Source organism: Pituophis catenifer, unplaced genomic scaffold (genome assembly GCF_029215685.1).
Source record: "Pituophis catenifer annectens isolate HBS135680 unplaced genomic scaffold, rPitCat1.0.hap2 SCAF_4, whole genome shotgun sequence".
Taxonomy (NCBI): Eukaryota; Metazoa; Chordata; class Lepidosauria; order Squamata; family Colubridae; genus Pituophis; species Pituophis catenifer.
Window position 1 is genome coordinate 124909446 of NW_027256884.1, and position 21870 is coordinate 124931315.

Sequence of the window (21870 nt, forward strand, 5' to 3'; positions counted from 1 at the left end):
TTTCTTTCCTTTTCTTTCCCCCTTCCACCCTCACCCCTGGGTTTTTCTTCTTTCATTTTTGCTTTTCAGATTTTAAAAAAGATTGTGCGACAGCGTCGAGAGGTGGATTATATGTAACGGGCTGCAAACACGTGTCACTTCTTACGTGCCTCTGAAATGGACCTGGTTTCCTTTGACTCAAGGCGTTGCCAAAAATTAATGTAGTTTTAGAATTTGAGTCCAGCAGGTCAACGTCCAAACGTCGGAGTTTTTTTTTTTTTTTTTTTCAAGAAAACGGAGCAGACGCTTTCAATCCAAACACACGATTTGCAATGATTACTAGCAGGGAGTGAGGCTGTTTGAACAAAAAGTTCTGTAGGCCTTAATACATTGGAGAACCCAAAAAATTGTAGGGGGTAGCTTTCAAAATCACCTTCTTTGAAATGTTGAACATCATGGAGGGGTGAGATGCTAACCGGTTTGCTCCAATTTGGGTGAACCGGGTGTCAGGTTTCGATGTCATCTCAAATAAATTGCACTCCCAAACAATTAATCTTTGCTGAAATATTGCATTTATTGAGTACGACAGATCTGGCCCCGACTTCATCGTAGCCGATACTAACCCTCTGACCCCCAAACCCTTCCCTTTCTGTTCCCCAATTCTCATCTTCTCATTGGCCATCTTCCAAGTCAGTCTCCCCAGCTTCTGACCTCACCCCACAGGAATGTTTCCCCCTCCCATCCCATCTCCTAGGGGATATTATCTACAGAGAAAATAAGTAGGTGAAAAGTCAAGCCTCGTCTTTTTATGGCAGCATCAGAATGCTGACATCGGTAGTGATAAAAATTACCATTTCGGGCGAATCGATAGTAAAAAAAATGCTTTAAAAAGTTTTTAAAAAAGGTTCCGAAGATCACAGCTGTGCCACGTGATCATCGGAATCTTTTAAAAAAACATTTTAAAGCATTTTTTTACTACCGGTTTGGGCGAATGGGTAGTAAAAAATGCTTTAAAAAGTAAAAAAAAAAAAAAGTTGGCCAAGCCCACCCAGTCACATGATTCCCCCCCCACCAAGCCATGCCCACCAAGCCACACCCACATAACCGGTAGCAAAAAAATTTGCATTTCACCACTGACATCATGTATGGTTAAGGCATTTGACTGAATAGAGTTGAACCCAAGTAAGCAAAGGTATGGAAAGTTATTTGTATCCTGCCTTTATTATTTTTGCAAATAACTCAAGATGGCAAACATATCACAACCCTTTCCTCCTTCTATTTGGCCCGTTTTCTGCTCTCCCCAGCCTCAAGAGCCTTTCTAGGAGCTGGGGGAGGGCGAAAACGGCCTTCCCCACCCCCTTGGAGGCCCTCCGGAGGCCGGAAACAACCTGTTTCCCTACTTCTGGTGGGCCCACAAGGCCTGAAAATCAGCTGGCCAGCGCATTCATGCGTGCCAGTGCTGCGCTCACGTGCCCACCGATATGGATACACGTGGCACCTGAGGCATAGATTCACCATCACGGCTGTATACAATAATTAAAATGTATTTCTGATGGGTAGAACAAGTTTGGGCACACCTGCTCAGCTAAATGTGTTACTTAATATTCCACCTAGTTTTCTTAAAAAAAAAAAAAAAAGGGCAAGCCATTTCCCGAGAGGAAGGAAGCACATAATTTTGCTATTAAAAAAAAGCAATGAATCTCCCATTTTCTCCCAAGGAGAAAATTGGATGCATTTGCCATCCTTTTGAAATGAACAAGAACTGCCCAACCTATTAACAGCATGAAAAAAAAAAAGAGGACACAATTTGCTCTACTTCCAGTTCTTGTCTGTTGCTTGGTTTATTTTGCATTGAATGATATGCATAACACAGTTAACGCCAATTGCTCGTTGGTTGCTGCCTCGGCTTTGCGTAATTGCTCTATTGGTCGCAATGGCGGAAAAAAACCCCACTAAATAGCACACACAGCAACCAGAAATGTGGGGTTATGTGCATGGGTCTGCATTTCAGATGAAAACCACACAGGTTCCTCTGTGTGGTTTTTGAAATGCTGTTTTTTGTTGTTGTTTTTTCTGCAGCTGATCTCACCAATTTCATAAGCTTTGGCTGGAATAGAATTTCCTTTGGCTGCAAATTTTGCTTACCGGTTGCATTTTTTTTTTTAAATTTGATTTATATGCCGCCCTTCTCCAGAGACTCAGGGCGGCTTACAATGCGTTAAGCAATAGCCTTCATTCTTTTGTATATTTATACAAAGTCAGCTTATTGCCCCCACAAACTGGGTCCTCAATTTACCTACCTTAGAAAGGATGGAAGGCTGAGTCAACCTTGAGCCTGGGGAGATTCTAACTTGCAATAATTGCAGACAGCTGGTCTTAAATTACAGAGCTCTGTCTGTTGAGCTATCCAGGGCATTTGATCCAATATTTGCCCTCTACAGCTGTTTATATTTCATTTTAAGTCAGGCTCTCTGGGTCATTTCATGGGGCCTTCAGACAGCAACATTATCGTGCATGAAAGGGCTTATTTTTTTTTAAAAAAAAAATTCAGACACACCAATTTGGTCAGGACATGAAAAAGGCATCAAAAGGATTCCTTATCGCAGATTATACAGGTAGTTCTCAACGTAACGACCACAATGGAGCCCAACATTGCTGTTGTTAAGCGAGACAGTTGTTAAGAGAGTTTTGCCCCATTTTACGACTTTTCTTGCCATAGGTGTTAAGGGAATCACTGGAGTTGTTCAGTTAGCAAAACAGCTGTTAAGTCAATCTGGCTTCCCCATTGATTCTGCTGATCAGAAGGTTTTGTTTTGTTTTGTTTTGTTTTGTTTTAATTTGATTTATATGCCGCCCTTCTCCGGAGACTCAGGGCGGCTTACAATGCGCTAAGCAATAGCCTTCATACTTTTGTATATTTATACAAAGTCAGCTTATTGCCCCCACAAACTGGGTCCTCAGTTTACCTACCTTAGAAAGGATGGAAGGCTGAGTCAACCTTGAGCCTGGTGAGATTCGAACTTACAGTAATTGCAGACAGCTGGTGTTAATCACAATGCTATTAGTCTGCTGAGCCACCAGGTTACAAAAGGGGATGGTATGACCCTGGGACACTGCAACAGTTGTAAATGTGAGTCGGTTGTCAAGCATCCAAATGTAAATCACATGACATATGGGGATGCTACAATGGTCATAGGTGTGAAAAACAGTCATAAGTCACTTGTCAACTTGCAAAGCATCCCTGGCCTGTTCTCGAGTTGCCATAGGCAAGGGGGATGGGGAAACAAACTCTGCAGCTGCGGCAAGGCAGCACGTCAGTCAAAACAAAAGCACATTCCAACCATATCTCTATCAAGGCCATCTCCACTGTTACCTACAGTGGCCGGAGTGGAGTGATTTCTACAACCCGGGAAATTGCATCTGAATTTTGGATGGCCTGTTTTACAACATCACCACTCACAACCGTGATGGGCAGGCTCCATTATGGTCGTACGTTGAGGACTACCTATACAGCTTATGAGGAGTTCTAAACCAAAGTTTCTTCATCCTGTCCCATTCATGCTTAAGAGTCTCCCCCAGGTTCAAACTATGCTCCCCTCCCGCCCTTCCTCTTTTAATCTATCCAGCCAAACTATGGATTTCTTCCAGATGTTTCCTTCCAACATCTGTCAACCTGATTTGGGAATCAGAGCACAGACACGTCTAGGGAGATTCTCAGTCACCCAGATCATGGTTGTCCCACAGGTGCTTTTTTTTTTTCAAGAGGCAAATGGACTTTCTGGTTTTTCTTTGAAGAGCTGAAGAAGTGTGGTATTCAGGAAACCAGCATTTACCTTATTAGGAATGAAAACAGAGGCCATGAACGTGCAAGACAGGATTTTTATTATAACTTTGCAAAGTGACTTATTCTCACAGGAAGAGAAAGCAATTAAGCCGCCTTCTTACAGATCTTATATACAATTTTCAGGATACACAGGTCTGATACAACAGGATACAACAGGATGTAAGTACGTCCCTAGAGCCCAGTTTCAGATCTTATATAACATATTTAGCACATGGTTTTGCCCCCTGGAAAATCCCCACCTTTCCAGTAAAAATACCCCCACACAAAGATATGGCTTATGCTTGTGATATCATTATAGGCGTACTTCCCCTTATTAATGAGGGCACATTGACCCAGAAGAAGATTTTTCTGCAAAACAAGCAGATTTTAAGAACATACATCAGCATTTAAGAACATACACAGGAATTACACAGTTCCTCCTCTCGTGTTCCTAAGTCTTATTATGTTCTCTTAGCTAAATTATATAATCAGGTTATACAAGGTAAAATAAGGCACTTAAAATGGCGTAGCTCAGGTTATACCTTTTTACAGGAATAATCCTTATTTCTCTCAAGAAGCTTCTCGGATGAGAAGTGAAACGTCTTCAAAGAAAAAGCAAAAAGCCCAGTTGCCTCTTGGGAAAAAAAAAGCACCTTTGGGAATCAGAGCACAAATCTTTATGCCAACTACCATGCCATGTAAGAGCTTCAGAAACAGGAGGATTCCCGCCTAACTTCTTCTGCAAGGCCTGAGCAGTTTAACATTTCAAGAGTCCTTCAAGAGTCACAGAACGACTCAACAAATTAACCCTTTGTTCTCTATTTCATTTCGGTGGGCGCAATAGAAGTGGGGAATCCTTCCTTGCCACAACTCAATAGCATCTCCGGAGTTGGGAATTATCTGCAAAGTCATTAAATCATAGGAGTTGGAAGGGGCCTTGGAGGTCTTCTAGTCCAACCAGGAAACCCTATCCCAGTGATGGCTAACCTTTTTATCGTCGTGTGCCAAAAGCGGGGGGAACACGGGGAGTGTTGCGTGCGCATGCATGCCCACACCCATAATTCAATGCCCACCCCCACACACATGTGCATGCTCCCCCCCCGCCAAGCTCCTCCCGCTTTTGGCACACGACAGCAAAAAGGTTACAGGTAGGCCTGTTTTTTTGCCCTCCCCAGGCTCCAGAGGCTTCCTTGGAGCCTGGGGAGGGCAAAAACAGCCTCCCCACCTCCCCAGAGGCCGAAAACGCCCTCCCAGAGTCTCTGCATGAGCCCTGTACTTACCTGGCATCCAAAACGGGCCACGTGGAAACTCCTGGGAGGGGAGGGGCAGCGTGCGTGGGGCCGGCCGAAAATTAGCTGGCTGGCGCGCGCATGCACACTGGAGCTGAGTTAGGGCAACAGCTCGCGTGCCCACAGATATGGCTCCACGTGCCATAGGTTCGCCATCACGGCCCTATACCATTCCAGACATATCCAATCTCTTCTTTAAAAAACCTCCAGGGTGAGCATTTCCAGAGTTGGGAACTATCTGCAAAGTCATCAAATCATAACAGAATAATGGAGTTGGAAGGGACCTTGGAGGTCTTCTTGTCTAACGCCCTGCTCAATCAGAAAACCCTATACCATTTCAGTCAAACAGTTGTCCAATCTTTTCTTTAAAATCTCCAGTGTTGGAGCATCTCCAGATTTGGGAATTATCTGTAACTTGGAGCATCCACATCCTCCTTCCTTCTCAGTGCAGATTCATCTACTAAGTCAGTATTTCTCAACCTTCACATCTTTAAGATGCGTGGACTTCAATTCCCCTGCCAGTGTTCTGACTTAGGCTCCCTCAACAAGAAGGAGGCAGGAATTGGTCCCGGCAAAACCTCTTTTATTTACACGACTGTGAATTACGTTCATTCACAGTCGGCAAGGTTTGTCCAAATGGTTTTTCAAAGGAATATTTCTCAACACATCTTATCTCGTTTGGCGAGTTGCCACGTAACTTGTTTCCAACCGCAGTACAAGGCCAAACTTGGCACAGAGTCTCTCAGAGTCACAGAACGAACTAATTGCTTCCTGCAAAAGCCCACTCCCTGTTCGCCCCTCTTTTATTTCTTGTGGGAGGGGCCAGTCACCTCCAAGGTGTGGCTTTACTCTCGAGTCGACCCTGCTTTGCACACACTGGGAATGGGTTCCAGCTGTTCCTCTGCCTTGCTGCTATCTAACTCTCTCTCTGCTTCCGACGCAGAGCCCTCGTCCGAGCTTTCCCCAGCCCCCAGGACTGGCCCATGTTCCTCCCCAACCTCCTCACTGTCTGACTCTGCTGCCAGCTCCACTGGCTCCCGGTGGGCCACAACAGCCAGCATGCTGGGAGTTGAAGTTCACGCATCTTAAAAGTCATCAAGTTTGGGGGGAAAACCCACTGCTTTAGGTCATTTCTGAGGCCTGTGTATCTACCCTGTTTGCAATGATAAATCACAGGCTAACTTAAAACTTTAAACCGAGGTAGATTGCTTGAAAGCGTTTAGGAGTAACTTGTACGTAAGCCTACTCAAGGAAGTAAATGTGATGTTAGGGAGCATTTTGGTAGCGCTGGGTCTCAATGCTGATTTTCTCTGTTTTTCTTCTCTCGTCAGGAGGCCAAGAGGACTGCATTCTCTCCTACGAACCTGTTACACGGCAGGAAAGTAAGCAAGCTTTGGTGTCTATGGAGATTCTCAACCATCTAGGTCACAGTTGCCCCAAAAGGTGCATTTTTCCAAAAAGCCATTGGATTTTCTGGGGTGTGTTTTTTTCCCTTGAAAACATTCCGCTTCTCATCCAAGAAGCAATTGAAGAACTGAAGAAGCTTCTTGGATGAGAAGTGAAACTTTTTCAAGGAGAAAAACACCACGAAAGTCCAGTTGCCTTTTGGAGAAGCACTTTTGGGACAAGCTCGGGTGTGCTCCTTAAGTCAGTTTGGTCTAAACCAGGGGTGAAATCCAGCAAGTTCTGACAGGTTCTGGAGAACCAGTAGCAGAAATTTGGAGCAGTTCGGAGAACCAGCAAACACCACCTCCGCCTGGCCCCAGAGTGGGGAGGGAATGGAGATTTTGCAGTATCCTTCCCCTGGAGTGGGGAGGGAATGGGGATTTTGCAGTATCCTTCCCCTGGAGTGGGGTGGGAATGGGGATTTTGCAGTATCCTTCCCCTGGAGTGGGGTGGGAATGGAGATTTTGCAATATCCTTCCCCCAGGAGTGGAGAGGGAATGGGGATTTTGCAGTATCCTTCCCCTGCCACGCCCACCAAGCCACACCACATCCACCAAGCCATGCCCACAGAACCGGTAGTAAAAAAAAATTGATTTCACCACTGGTCAAAATTATACCTAGCTCATTTTTACAGTAAAATCTTCAGCTGCTAATAGGGTTGCACAATTTTAATACTACTGTATGTATGTATGTATGTATGTATGTTTGTATATATGTATGTATATGTATATATCAAATTTATATTTGCTGATAAAGAAATAAAAGGAGACTAGTATAGATCTATTTCAAGCTATTTAGCTCTCATCAGCTAGCCATGCCCTTACTTGGACTTGAACTTGATCCGAGTAAGGATATGGCTAGCTGATGAGAGCTAAATAGCTTGAATTAGATCTATACTAGTCTCCCTTTAGAACATAATGAAAGAGGACATTTAAAAAAAAACTAATTTGTCCAATGTCCCTTATATTGTAAGAAGGACCTTGCTGGATTTCATGATTGCCCAGTTCAGAATTGATTTTTCAACCAAAAAACCACCAACAACCCAGATTAATAGAAAAAATAATGACCATTACAACTTCTGGAGAAGAATTCAATGCCGAAGTATTGCAACAAGCATTTTAAAGAGGCATGTTCAGTTGCATCTCATGGAAGTCCCTGTTTTGTTTTTAGGAAATATTATCTGCCCTTTGTTCCATTTATTAAATCAAAATGCATCAACCAAGTTGATTGCATGCAAATGATATCTCTCCAAGATTAAATTTTAGCAATAGCAATAGCACTTCGGCTTATATACTGCTCCATAGTGCTTTACGGCACTCTCTGAGTGGTTTACAGAGTCAGCCTACAGCCTCACCACTATCTGGGTCCTCGTTTTACTGACCTCGGAAGGATGGAAGGCTGAGGCAACCTTGAGCCAGTCAGGATCGAACTCCTTAGTGTGGACAGAGTTTGCCTGCAATACTGCATTCTAACCACTGTGCCACCACAGTTCATTTTAGAACATCAACCCATCACCAGTGTTTGTTACAAAGCTACCTTAGCCAACTTCTTTTCTTTCTGCATTTCAGTTAATTACACCAGGCCGGTTATTATCCTCGGCCCAATGAAAGATCGGATAAATGATGATTTGATATCTGAGTTCCCTGACAAATTTGGCTCCTGCGTCCCACGTAAGTATTGTAGATCAGGAGACATCTCTGTAAATATTTCCTGGCTGGAATCAGGTGCAACATGCTAAGTTATGATCTGTGGTGGAATGTGGTCTGGATTCCCAGCAGGGAGGGGCTGCATTCAGGAGGAGCAAGAGTTAGCGAAGTTGAGATAGTTTGGTGGGAAAAAGAAAGCCATAGTGGCTCCTCCATAGAACTTCTCAAAATACAGATAGTCCTTGATTTACGACCACAACTGAGTTCAAAACTTCTGTTGCTGACAAGACAGTTGTCAAGTCAGTTTTGTTCCATTTTACGACCTGTCTTGCAGAGTTGCTAAGTGAATCATGCTGTTGTTAAGTTAGTAACATCGTTGTTTACTGAATCTGGCTTCCCCATTGACCTTGTTGGTCAGAAGGTCGCAAAAGGGGATCATCACATGACCTCAGGACATTGCAAGCGTCATAAATATGAACCGGTTGCCAAGCGTCTGGATTTTCATCACATGACCAGGGGGATGTTGCAATGGTCATAAGCATGAAAAACGGCCAGAAGTCACTTTTTTCCAGTGCCGTTGTAACTTTGAACTGTCACTAAATGAAAGGTTGTAAGTCCAGGACTGCTTGTATACCTTTAATAGTACCAGTAATTGCTTTAGTTTGGCAAGATTCTGTCTACAGGTGAAAAAAAAAAACAATCAAGAGAAACTGCTTAGAAGAAACTCAGTGTGTCTTCTTGGTTTTGGGGTTGGGGGGCTGGCATTGTCCTCTCTCTGGAACTCTTATAAACTTAATAGTTGTGTTTATTTTATGCTAATGTGTCTCTTTGAAACCAGTAGAGCAATAGCCCTCGTCCTCTTTCGGACAGTAGTCTCATTATGAGAATGTCTTGGGCAGGCTTACAAAATGGTTGACGTGAAGGAAACAAAATGGCAGCCCAGCGTTAATCATAACGTACCTTTTTAGCAGAAGGTAAACAAGAGATGTTCCCACATCCCCTTAAAGAAACAAAATGGCTGCCCAATGTCAATCAGAACATACCCTTTTAGCAGGAAGTAAACTAGAGATGTTTTCAGAGGGTATTGGTTCATTTAGCAAACCTCTTTCATTATTATTATTTTTTTTGTTACTCTTAAGATACCACTCGACCGAAGCGCGATTATGAAGTGGACGGAAGAGATTACCACTTCGTCATCTCCAGAGAACAAATGGAAAAGGACATTCAAGAGCACAAATTCATCGAAGCTGGCCAGTATAACGATAATCTGTATGGAACAAGCGTGCAATCCGTGCGATTTGTAGCCGAAAGGGTAAATGACCCAGATGGTACAAATGCAGAATGTACTATATATCATATTGAATTATATTAAATGCAATTGTAGATCTAGATTCTTTTCATTTGGGCACAGCTCAGAACCAGCTTACATAGAAAAGCATATGATTTCTGTCCGTATAATTCCTAATAAGAAGAGCCGTGGTAGCGTGGTGGTTAGAATGCAGTACTGCAGGCTAATTCTGCTGACTGCCGGCTGCCAGCATTTTGGCAGTTCGAATCTCACCAGGCTCAAGGTTGACTCAGCCACCCGTCCTTCTGAGGTCGATAAAATAAGGACCCAGTTGCCGATATTCTGACTCTGTAAACTGCTTAGAGAGGGCTGTAAAGCACTGTGAAGCGGTATATAAGTCTAGGTGTTGGAAAGAAGGAAGGAAGGACGGAAGGAAGGAAGGAAGGAAGGAAGGAAGGAAGGAAGGAAGGAAGGAAGGAAGGAAGGAAGGAGCCATGATGGCACAGTGGTTAGAAAGCAGTATTGCAGGCTATTTCAACCCACTGCCAGGAGTTCAATCCTGACCGGCTCAAGGTTGACTCAGCCTTCCATCCTTCCGAGGTCAGTAAAATGAGGACCCAGATTGTTGGGGGCAATAGGCTGATTCTGTAAACCGCTTAGGGAGGGCTGTGAAAGCAATTTCCCCCAAAATACGACCCTGTCTTATATTTTTTAGAACCCTGAAATAAGCGCTTGGCCTTATTTTTGAGGAGGTCTTATTATTTTGGGGCGCGTGGAGCAAGATGGGGCTCCTCTTGCCATCTTACCTGATTTCCAGCTCTGTCTCCCTAACCCTAACCAGAGGAAATGGCAGGGACCGGCTGTGCATGTTTTTAAATATTTTTGAGGTGGGCTTATTTTTGGGGAGGGCTTAATTTGGGGAGGGCTAACTTTAGCGCACGTGCTCAAAAGCCTGATTAGGCTTATTATCAGGGGATGTCTTATTTTCGAGGAAACAGGGTAGTATTGTTGCAGAAAATCAAAGGACTCAGACTTCGAGATCAAGAGAAGCTTTATTTTGGCCAAAGGTTCAGACAGAAAAGATAACCATCTACCGTCTGAACAACATTCTGATTAAGACATACATTCTTATAGCAGCATTATTCAAAAGCAGCAAAACACGGAAATATGTTAGATCATTCCCATTGGCTAGGCCCCTTATTGCTGGGAAGAAAAGCTGATTATATCTTGAGTCTGAGACACAGGTATCATGCAGGAAATACTAGTTTCATATTGACTGATGTGGTTTTAGCTTCTGCGCTTTGACACAGGAGTGAGAAAGCTAGCTAACTCTGTGGTTTGACAGTTTAAACTCAGAAAATGTCTCGTACAATATCTAGGTGAAGGGACCTTCAGAGGTCATCCAATCCAACCCCGTGTCATTTCACTTTTCTCACTTTACGTCCTACTTTAGTATAACATCCTTATACAGCAGCTGTGATTTTACCGGGGTGTTGTGACTCTGACCCCCGAGCCTGTCCTAACAGAAGGAGAGGACTCAGAAAGTGAAGGAGAGGATTTGGCAAGGCCTCCCTCTCCAGGACCCTCCTCTCTGGCAATGCCTCAGGTTTCCTCCGAAGGCCAAGAGATATGCCAGGAGCAAGGCACTTCAGAGCAGCCGCAGATAGAGAGCGAGGGAGATGAGTTTTGGCTGGATCCCAGACAGCGTCGGAAGGATAAGCACGCGCAGCAGAGAAAGAGGCGTGGGCGGGCCAGAGATTGAGCTGAGTCACTGGACCACACCCCACAAGGGATAAAAGGGTGTGTGTCGGCTATTCAGGCCTTGTGACGGACAAATTGAAAAGCTCGGAAGTCATATTGTGTTTCTAGAACCCTGATAGAAGCTCTTTTTGGATTTCTTCGGACTGGACTTTGACAATTCTTTGCTTTGTGGAATTAATTTGGTATATCGGACTGAGGAGAAAAAACGTCCGTTAGTGAGCAAAATCTCTTGGCAGGCAGTTCATGGTTCACTGCCAAGACTGTTATCTTAAAGGAATTCCTGACTGTTTGATTCATTAACTCCTGGCTGTCTGTTTGTGTGTGTGCGTGCGAAAGGGGACAACACAGGGCTTAGAGTTTGCTAATTTTGAAATTGATCCACTCTTGTGAGTTTTATTTCATTTCATTTCATTTGTCCTTTAAACGCCACCTCAAAAGTAAACCTTTCCTCCTTTTCCTGTCACCAGGGCAAGCACTGTATCCTGGATGTGTCAGGAAACGCAATTAAACGGCTTCAAGTTGCACAACTGTACCCTATTGCAATCTTCATTAAGCCTAGATCGTGGGAGCCTTTGATGTGAGTACTGTCTTCTCCAGCCTTCCTTTGGGACCATGGGGGCGAAGCTTTGGCCGAAAGAATATGTGGGGGGGGGTTCCAATTCGAACCAGGGTTGTGCAAGGAGAATAAAAATGAAATCCAGCGAGGAAAGAAAAATTATTTATTCCCAAAAGGAAAAAGAATTGCCAGGGGAGGGGGGCAGCTACAGAGAAAATGGGGTATAGAGAGATTGTTTTATAGTGGGGTGGGGGCTTGTCCTGAGTGTGTAAGTGTGTACATCAGGGGTCCTCAAATTTTTTAAACGGGGCCAATTCACGGTCCCTCAGACTGTTCGGGGGCATGGGAGGGCATGGTTAGGTGGTCATGTGATTGGGTGGGCGTGGCCAATTTAGCAGACCAAACAAAACACACAAATAAAACTTTAATTTGTTATGCTCCTGAGGGTGGAAAGCAGATTAGTGAAGGGATGTGGCTGCCTTGGGGTGTGTATGTGGGACTTCTGTGTGTGTGTGTGTGTGTGTGTGTGTGTGTGTGTGTGTGTGTGTGTGTATCGCTCCCCCTCTCTCTCTCTCTGGAGGCCTCCATATCAGTGGTGGGTTGCCCCTGGTTCGCACCGGTTCTATAGAACCGGTAGTAAAACCAGCAGGAGGCTCCGCCTACCGACCCCGACGTCATCAAAATGCTTCTGCACATGCTCAGAAGAGCATGCGCACGTGCACGCAGCCCCGTTGCAAACCGTAGTAAAAGTAAGTAGAACCCACCCCTGCTCCATACGTCCCATTTTTGGCCTCCCCAGCCTCCAGAAGGTGGGTGGGGGCTGGCGGGTAGATGTGGGTGGAGCAGCCTCGTGGTCCTGCGCGGGCTGGATTAATGGCTTTGGCGGGCCGTATTTGGCCTGCGGGCTGTAGTTTGAGGACCCCTGGTGTACATGCTGATTCTAGGGTGACACCTGAAGGGCGTGTTGACACCCGAGGAAGGGGTTGATCGTATCAAGGGATGGGAGTTGAACTGTGTTATAATGATGTTCACATTGCGTTAATTGACTTTTGTGCGTTTGCTTGCACGAGTTTACAACTTCGCCTTGCGCACATGCACACAGCATCCAAAATATGGCGATTGTATAAGATGGGATAGCGTCGTGGCGGGTGGGCGGGCCCAGCCACTGGCCGTAACTACCAATTCAACCGAACCGGCTGAATACCACCCCTGCCTCTGTTAATGCAACACAATCGTAGGGGCGATGCAATGGTCATAACGTCAAGGATACGTCATAAACTATTGTTTCTGAGGCCATTGTAACTTTGAACCATCGCTAAACAAACTCATAAATCAAGGACTACCTGTAATTTCCACCAAGCGACACACGGAGATTATTCTGCAGACTCTGGGTCTGCCTGCTTTCTGTGACAAAGCCGGAGTTGTTGTTGTTTTTTTATTTCGGTAGAATGTTTCTGTCTTGTTTGTTTACATTGATTTTCTAAAATTAACCAAGGCCTGAAGGGGAGGCCATGTCCTATGACCCAGAAGCCACACACAGTAATTTCAGATGATGGGTAAATAATTATTCTCAGTGGCAATGCAGAAGCCACTTCACACACACACACACGGTTCAGCAGCAGAAAAACCCTGATTTTATTCCTTAATGTTTCTGGGCTGAACGTATTTATTCACTGGAAATAGATTGTAGAAAACAGCCTGGGACAAACGAAACTCTGATATTTTAATTTTAGGAATATTTTTGACTCTGCACTGCGAGGAAAAGGAGAGTTGGAGACAAACGGGATTTTATCCAGGGGTGGGCTTCAAAAATTTTAGCAAGGGGTTCTCTGCCTGGTTGCTGGGTGGGCGTGGCCATGGAGGGTGTGGCCTAGTCTGCCTTCTGCACCACAGCTTGGGGGGTGTTTTTGCCCTCCCCAGGCTCCAGAGGCTTTCGTTGAGCCTCCAGGAGGGCAAAAACGGCCTCCCCAGGCTCCGGAGGCCCTCTGGAGGCTGGAAACGGGCCCATTTCCAGCCTTCCTGATCTTCCAATAGGCCCGTTTTTCACCTCCCCGAGTCTCCGCGCGCGCCTTGCACTTACCTGCATCCAAAACGGGCTGCGTGGGGACTCCTGGGAGCGGAGGGGAGGAGTGGACAGGGCCAGCCAGGAGTGGGATTTGGGGGTTCTCCGAACTGCACAGAATTTTAGCTAGAGGTTCTCCCGAACCCCTGCAAACCCTAGCAGCCCACCCCTGATTTTATCCCGGAAGGGTTTAACTTGAGTTTTATTCAAAATAAAATTAGTTTTTGTTAGTGTTGCATCCCACTTTCCTCTTATTTATTTGCTTGTCATAATTAAGAACCTCCCACCTCTTTCATAAAAGGACCCTGGGCAGTGTACAATATGAATAGTGCTCAACTTACAACCACAATTGAGCCCAAAATTTATCTTGCTGGGTGAGACAGTTGTTAAGTGCGTTTTGCCTCATTTTGCAACCTTTCTTTACAACCAGCTTTTTCTCCGAAGCTGGCTAAGATACTTTAGTCAGGATTGATTTACAGGTAGTCCTCGATTTACGACCTCAATTGAGCCCCAAATTTTGGTCGCTAAGCAAGACACTTGCTTAGCGAATTGAATTTTGGCACAGATAGTAAGTGAATCACTGCGGTTGTTAAGTTAGTAACAAGTAAGTTACTTGTTACTAGTTGCGGTTAGTAAGTTAGTTATGGCTTCCCCATTGACTGCTTGTCACAAATGGTCACAAACATGGAATCACATGACCCCGGGCTGCTGCAACCGTCATAAATATGAGTCAGTTGCCAAGCATTTGAATTTTGATCAGATGTTACAATGGTCGTATGAAAACCACTCATAAGTCGCTTTTTTCAGCGCCGTTGTAACTTTGAATGGCCACTAAATGAACTGTTGTAAGTCAAGGACTACCTGTAAAATATTAAAAGCATAGAAGGCAGTATGTAAGGAGATTTAGGATGTTAAGACCGCAGGCATAATGCTCCCTCTATTTTTTTCCTCTCATACAACAGCCTTGTGAGGTAGGTCAAGCTGTAAGAATGTTAGTGGTCCAGTCACACAGTGAGCTTCCATGACTTAAATCAGGGTTCTTCTTGTCTGAATCCCAGAACAACCTTGCAAGGTAGGCCTGTCTGACTGGCCCAAAGGCAAACCACTGAATTTCCATGACCATGGCTGGATTAGAACCTGGGTCTTTCCCATTATTAGTCCAGCAATTTAACCATTCAACAGTACAGGCAGGAAATGTGCGCACAATGCTTTCCACTTGCCAATAATTATAATTTCCAGAGGCCCCAGTAGAATAAACCATATTTTCTCCAATGATCATCATCTTCTTCTTTTAATGCCCCCCATAATCCCTTGCAACGGGGTGGAATCTGGGCAATGGAGCTGAGTGTTTACTGGCCAGATGCCTTTCCTGTCGCCAATGCAGAGTTATATTCAGTAGATATATTCTCAGTGTGCCCAGAGAGAGAAATATCTGCCTCTAATTTAATTAATTTAATTTAATTTATCGCATTTCTATGCCGCCCAACTCCCAAGGGACTCTACCTAGGATCGAACTCACAGCCTCCTGATTGTGAGGTGAGAGCTCCAACTCTAAGCCACCCCACCATTCTTATTTTCTCCAACGATGCCTCTGCTGCATTATCTGAAGCATTGTTTTTTTTTTGCTCTGGACATTCGGGACAGATATTTATTGCTTTATTTTTATTTCCGCCAAGGGCGAATGAAATGTGGCTTGAATATATATATATCTCCCTTTCCTTTACTCAAGCTTTCAAACTGTTTCAGGGAAATGAATAAACGTCTCACGGAGGAGCAGGCCAAGAAAACGTACGACCGCGCCATGAAATTAGAACAAGAATTTGGAGAATATTTTACAGGTGCGTTTAAAGAGGCTTCCTTTATTTCCATGAAGGAAGGGGAAGTGCCTTATTATTGTTATTTTTTTCCTGGTGGCACTTTGGGGATAACAAGAAACTGAATTATACAGGTAGTCCTCATTTACCGACCATAGTTGGGACCAGCAATTCCATCACTAAGTGATGATTATGACCTGTAACTTCCTACGGCCCTTCCCATGGCTATGAAAATCGCAAATTAACAATCCTATGATCACAGGGGCGTTGCAATTGTTGCAACTTCGAGGACCATCTTAAGTCTCCTTCTTCAGTGCCGTTGTAAGTTCAAACGGTCACTGAACAAGTGGCCGGTAAGCGAGGACTAGCTGTAGTATGGCAAAAATGGCCATGTACAAATTGCGTTAGCAATCAGCTGAGCTTCGTATTCTTCTCTTGAACATTCCCAACTCTCTAAACATTCAAGCAAGAATTCACTCTTGTGTTCAGTCAAAATAAAATAGATAAATAAGACCAAAAGTCTATGGAGATTCTCAGTCATCCAGGTCATGGTTGTCCCAAAGGTGATTTTTCAGGTGGCAAGTGGACTTTCTGATTTTTCTTTGAAGATGTTTCGCTTCTCATCCAAGAAGCTTCTTCAGCTCTGACTGAATGGTGGGGAATGGAAGGATTTTATGCTGCTTGCAGACAGCTGGTCATTTGCATCCTTTTTAGGGAGTCGTTGAGGCCACTTGGAGGTTTATCTGTGTCCTCGGGGTCACCTGAGTAGTGCAAATGGGTGTGGAGCCTTCTTGGAACTGTTGAAAGGACTGTGTTGTAGACTGGAGATAGAAGATGTCAGCAATGAAGAGAATAATTGCAGGAATATCGGAAAAGCTCAGAAGGATCTTCAGCCAACACAACATACGTGCCCACTTCAAACCCAGGAATACACTAAGGCAGAAGCTTGTCCACCCCAAGGATAAAACACCCAGGCACAAACTGAGCAACGTGATATATGCAGTACGATGCAGTGAGCAGATCTGTACATTGGGGAAACAAAACAACCACTTCATAAACACATGCCACAACATAGGAGAACAAACCCATCAGGACTAGATTCAGCAGTCCATCTACATTTAAAAGACAAAAGCCACTCTTTTGAAGACAGCAAAGTCTACATTTTGGACAGAGATGGCCACTGATTTGAAAGAGGGGTCAAAGAAGCCATCTATGTCAAAACTGAACGGCCCTCTCTCAACAGAGGGGGAGGGATACAACGTCATCTATCTCCAGTCTACAACACAGTCCTTTCAGTGGCTCCACACTCATTTGCACCACTCAGGTGACCCTGAGGACAGAGACAAACCTCCAAGTGGCCTCAATGACTCCCTAAAAGGATGCAAATGCCCAGTTGTCTGCAAGGAGTATAAATCCTTCCATGCCTCACCATCCAAGCCAGAGCTGAAGAAGCTTCTTGGATGAGAAGTGAAACATTGTCAAAGAAAAACCAGGAAGTCCAGTTGCCTCTTGAAAAAGTCCCCAAAGTTATAGTAAAAGCAAGTGACATGCAGTACAGATAATCAACCCAAACGTCCTAGGATCGTAATAAATTGTGCTGAAATACGATAACCGATGCAAGAGAATTTTTGTAGCTTGAACTGTGGAGTCTTCGTGCTCTCACAGCTTGGTTGTTGGCTTACAGGTGTTTCGTTACCCAGCTCACAAAAAAAAAAAAAAAGAATTTTCAAGCCACAGGTTTCCTCCCCGTTCGAAACGAAGCTCTGCTCCATATGAATAGGATAGGATAGGATAGGATAGAATAGAATAGAATAGAATAGAATAGAATAGAATAGAATAGAATAGAATAGAATAGGAATTTTTTATTGGCCAAGTGTGATTGGACACACAAGGAATTTGTCTTTGGTGCATACGCCCCCAGTGTACGTAAAAGAAAAGATACGTTCATCAAGAATCATAAGGTACAACCCTTAATGATAGTCGTAGGGTACAAATAAGCAATCAAATCCTACTAGGAAACAATATCAATATAAATCATAAGGATACAAGCAACAAAGTGACAGTCATACAGTCATAAGTGGAAGGAGGTGGGTGGTGGGAACGATGAGAAGATTAATAGTAGTGCAGACTTAGTAGCTAGTTTGACAGTGTTGTGGGAATTATTCGTTAAGCAGAGTGATGGCGTTCGGAAAAAAACTGTCCTTGTGTCTAGTTGTTCTGGTGTGCAGTGCTCTATAGTGTCGTTTTGAGGGTAGGAGTTGAAACAGTTTATGTCCAGGATGTGAGGAGTCTGTAGATATTTTCACAGCCCTCTTTTTGACTTGTGCAGTATTCAGGTCCTCAATGGAAGGCAGGTTGGTAGCCATGGTTTTTTCTGCAGTTCTAATTATCCTCCGATAACATCAGACCTACAGATACTAAAACACCGGCCAATTTTGTTTCTGAAAAAAGGGATCAAAATCTGGTTTTTTTTCCCTTCCTCTAGCAATTGTCCAAGGAGATACCTTAGAAGATATATATAACCAAACCAAACTTGTGATTGAAGAACAATCGGATTCCTTCATCTGGATTCCTTCCAAGGAAAAACTATAAAGTCGCTAACCCACCTCTGATCGCAACGGAAAAGTATTTAGAAGAAAATTTAATCCTAACTTATTTGGAAGCTTCGGGGAGGGCTGGGGGGGGAAAAAAAGTTACTTTCACGTTTCTTGCTGTCAATGTGATTATTATTATTCTGATTTTTCTGAACATACAACACAAACTGTCGGAAGCCATGAAGGACACTGATTGGGTCATAAAAGGGGAAGGAAAAAAAAAAAAGAAAAAAGAAGGAACAATTTTTTTTAAGAAAAAGAAAAAAAAAACAAGTCTGCCATATTAAATCTCTCTCACACACACAGACATGCCTACACATACACACTCGGACACACTCAGCACAAACTGTTCTGTGTGCTCACCACACAGCTTTGTAAGGATGAACCCGGAGGCAGAAATGACCCAGCCCGTTGCCTCCTTTTCCAACCTGTAATGACTCAGCTCGGTGTGTTTCTTGGTGGTTGAAAACCCCCAAAATCTCCTGGGTGTCTTAATCCTACAGGACGTATCCTTTGAGTAAAAGCGGATGTGAACACAAGTCCTACCTAACGTTATCTCCAGAAGAAGAGCTGAATGGCCTGCGGCTTTGCAGAATCTCATCCATAAGCCACGCCACCGGACTCTGCTGAGACCTGGAATGCTTTTATTATGATTATTATTAATTTTTTCCCAGATGTTGGATCGGAGACATCCTTTGATCATAGTACATCTGTATTTGCAGCACCTCGACTTTCATATAACTATGCATATCTCTCCTTCCCGCCCCTCCTCCCCCCATCCCAATCCAACCTGGAGCATAATTTCTCCCCTCCCCCCTCAACTTCACTGTTGCATCTGGATCTTAATCATTCAATGAGATTTGATGGGAAGGAAAGCATTCATATTGAAGTGCGTTCACCTGAACAGGTGTACTTCCGGGTACTTAAAACTTGACCAAGAAGAAGGGTACAATTGGGGGAACGGGGAAAGCTTTACATTTTATTTTAATTATATCTATATTATCATTTATATGAAGATAGAAGGCACTTAAAAGACGGGATAATTTATTAAAGAATCTATATTGATGTATAGGCGCTAATTTCTATAGGTAACAAAAATATTTTGTGAGACGTTTTGTAAAGATTAAGTCATCGAAAGGTGAATTACGTTGCACCTGGGCGGGCAGGAGAATGCAAAAGGTGAATTTTCAATTTGCACTATTTCATTCTTTCTTTTTTTTGTCCCCCCCGGTAGATTTCTTAAGAATTTCGATTTCTATATGTTCGTCCTCTTTGTTTGAATTTTAGGAATTTAGGTCTCATGTATTCCTATTTTATTTTAGATAAGAAAATTTTACTTTGCATAATACACCTAAAATGCACTTAGTACAAAAGAATATATATATATCTCTTTGTTGAAAAGAGTTCCACCTCACCCTCATTTCCCTCATCCCATAAATAAACTATTGGGGCGGTTTGAATGTAATTTCTGGTTTATTTTTTTCTAATTAAGCAGCTGCCATTATAAAATCTCTTACCAGCTTTTCCATAATGGTTTCTAGAGAATTTGCCAGTAGGAATGGTTGCTAAAATGCCAGTAATTGGTCCAAACTAGTCGGTAAAGTTATAAACAAAACATTACACTTTAGAAGTAGATTTTGAAGTCAACCAAAATAATTCATTGGAAGACCACTATGCATTTTACGATTTTAAAAAGTCAAAAAGTTCAACTTTGTGGCAATCATCTAGAAATTTTGTTTGCTAATTATGGGGCATAAACCATTGGTGGGACTTGAATAACTTAACAACCAGTTCTCTGGCTGGGTAGGCGTGGTCGGTTGGTCATGTGACTGGGTGGGTGATGTCACTCATCACACCCAGCCCCGCCTCCCAGCTACTCGCCTCAAAGGCTAATCCCCCCACTGGCTGGCCCCGCCCTTGCCCGTTTTTCGGCCTGTTTTTTGGCCGTTTTCAGGCCGTTTTTTGGGCCCTTTGCTGCCATTTTTAAGGCCATTTTTGGGCCATTTTTGGCTTGAAAAACGGCTTGAAAATGGCATGGAAAACAGGCCAAAAAATAAGTGGAGGCAGGGCCAGTGGTGGGATTTGCCAGTTCACCATACTGCACGGAATCTTAACTACCGGTTTGGCCGAACCTGTATGAACCGGCAGCAGCCCACCTCTGGCATAAACACTTCCTTCAAAAAACAATTCAGTTGATTCCCTGGAATAATCCACTTCGCAGAACAACTCACTTTCTTTTCACAGAACAACTCAAATTGCAGAACAACTAAGCAGTTCCAAACTACCAGTAAACAAAAGCCTAGCCAGTAATAGTTTCTGCTCTTTCCAAGTTCCTTTCCCCTCCCTTTTTTTTTTTTTTGGTAAATATATATATTTCAACTAACCCTCTCTGCCTCCCTTTTTGAGGTCATGGCGGAGAGCTGGGAAGGTTTCGGATCCGTGGAGTTGTTTCTTTTGACTCCATCAAAGGATCAGTTCTAATTCTGTTCAGTTTTGGAGTTTTCAATACGATACTTTCCTAATGTTAGAGTAAAACAAGTTCCTAAGGCTCAGAAATGGACGACTGAGGTCAGATTTTTCTTTCTGAGGTCACAACTCAGGAAAAAAAAAATTGAAAAAAAATCTTAAATGTCTCCTATCCAGAGTTTTGTCCCTGGTGCTTCAGGGCTGCAGCCTTAATATGTCAATGCAACCCCTTAGAAGTGTTTCTTCAGCCTGAATTTTTATATTTCCAAACTCTCTTGACTCTGTTTAAGCGGTTGTTTGAATTGTTGAACATTGCCGGAAAGGACAGAAATATAACTTCTGTCTCAATTCAGCCTTTCGAAACCAAGATTATCTCAAATTGATCTTAACTGTTTAAATGTGGTCCCCCCCCCACCCAGAGGAGAGAAAAATTAATTCTTCCATAATCTCTTTCTATACCTTTGAAAGTATCAAAAGAAGAGTGTGGTTTTAATTGGGAAGAATATTTTAAGAGCAAATATTATTTTCTCTCATGGACTCCACGAAAAGAAAGGATTTTCAATACTGTGTTTTTGTTTTGTTTTTTTTCCCCAAGTTGAAACTTAACCCCTGTGAATAGTAGAATTCCAAACTTTTATTGGAACGGGATGAAAATCTGTATATGTCCCAGAAAACAGCTGAATAAATAGATTACTGAGAAAGAACTACTAGATAGTCCTTGACTTATGACTACTGTTGGGACCAGAATTTCAGTCCCTAAGCGATGCAGTCATTAAACGAGTCATCACGTCCCCAGATCCGATTTTGCAGCCGTTTCTACTGTGGTCTTTAAGGTGAATCCAGCTTTCCCAATTGACTCTGCTTATTGGAACCCAGTTGGAGATCACAAATTGTGATTACGTGACCTCAAAATGCTGCAATTATCTTAAATGGCAGCTGGTTGCTGAGCAACCAAATTGCAATCACGTGACTGCAGAGGTGATGCGACTGTCGTAACTTTGAAGGAGGGATCACACAAGTTACTTTTTCCGAGATTGTCATAACTTTGAACTGGCTTTAAACAAACAGTCGTAAGTCAAGGACTATCTATGAATAAGAAAGCTCTTGGGCAGAGGGCAGTTCTAGTGAGAATTTGAACTTTTATGT

The 21870-nt window shown here is 43.4% G+C and overlaps 1 protein-coding gene across 2 annotated transcripts in view; it reads left to right on the top strand.

The window, feature by feature from the left end:
• Positions 1-18328, top strand: part of DLG2 (discs large MAGUK scaffold protein 2) — a 1162532-nt gene extending 1144204 nt beyond the window's left edge. For both annotated transcript variants that reach the window (XM_070942955.1, XM_070942956.1), the window contains 6 exons: positions 6423-6473; positions 8106-8207; positions 9323-9495; positions 11700-11809; positions 15597-15688; positions 18150-18328. In XM_070942955.1, coding sequence (XP_070799056.1) covers positions 6423-6473; positions 8106-8207; positions 9323-9495; positions 11700-11809; positions 15597-15688; positions 18150-18256 — 635 coding nt within the window. In that variant the 3' untranslated portion in view covers positions 18257-18328. The remainder of the gene's footprint in view (positions 1-6422; positions 6474-8105; positions 8208-9322; positions 9496-11699; positions 11810-15596; positions 15689-18149) is intronic.
• The last annotated feature ends 3542 nt before the right edge of the window (positions 18329-21870 follow it).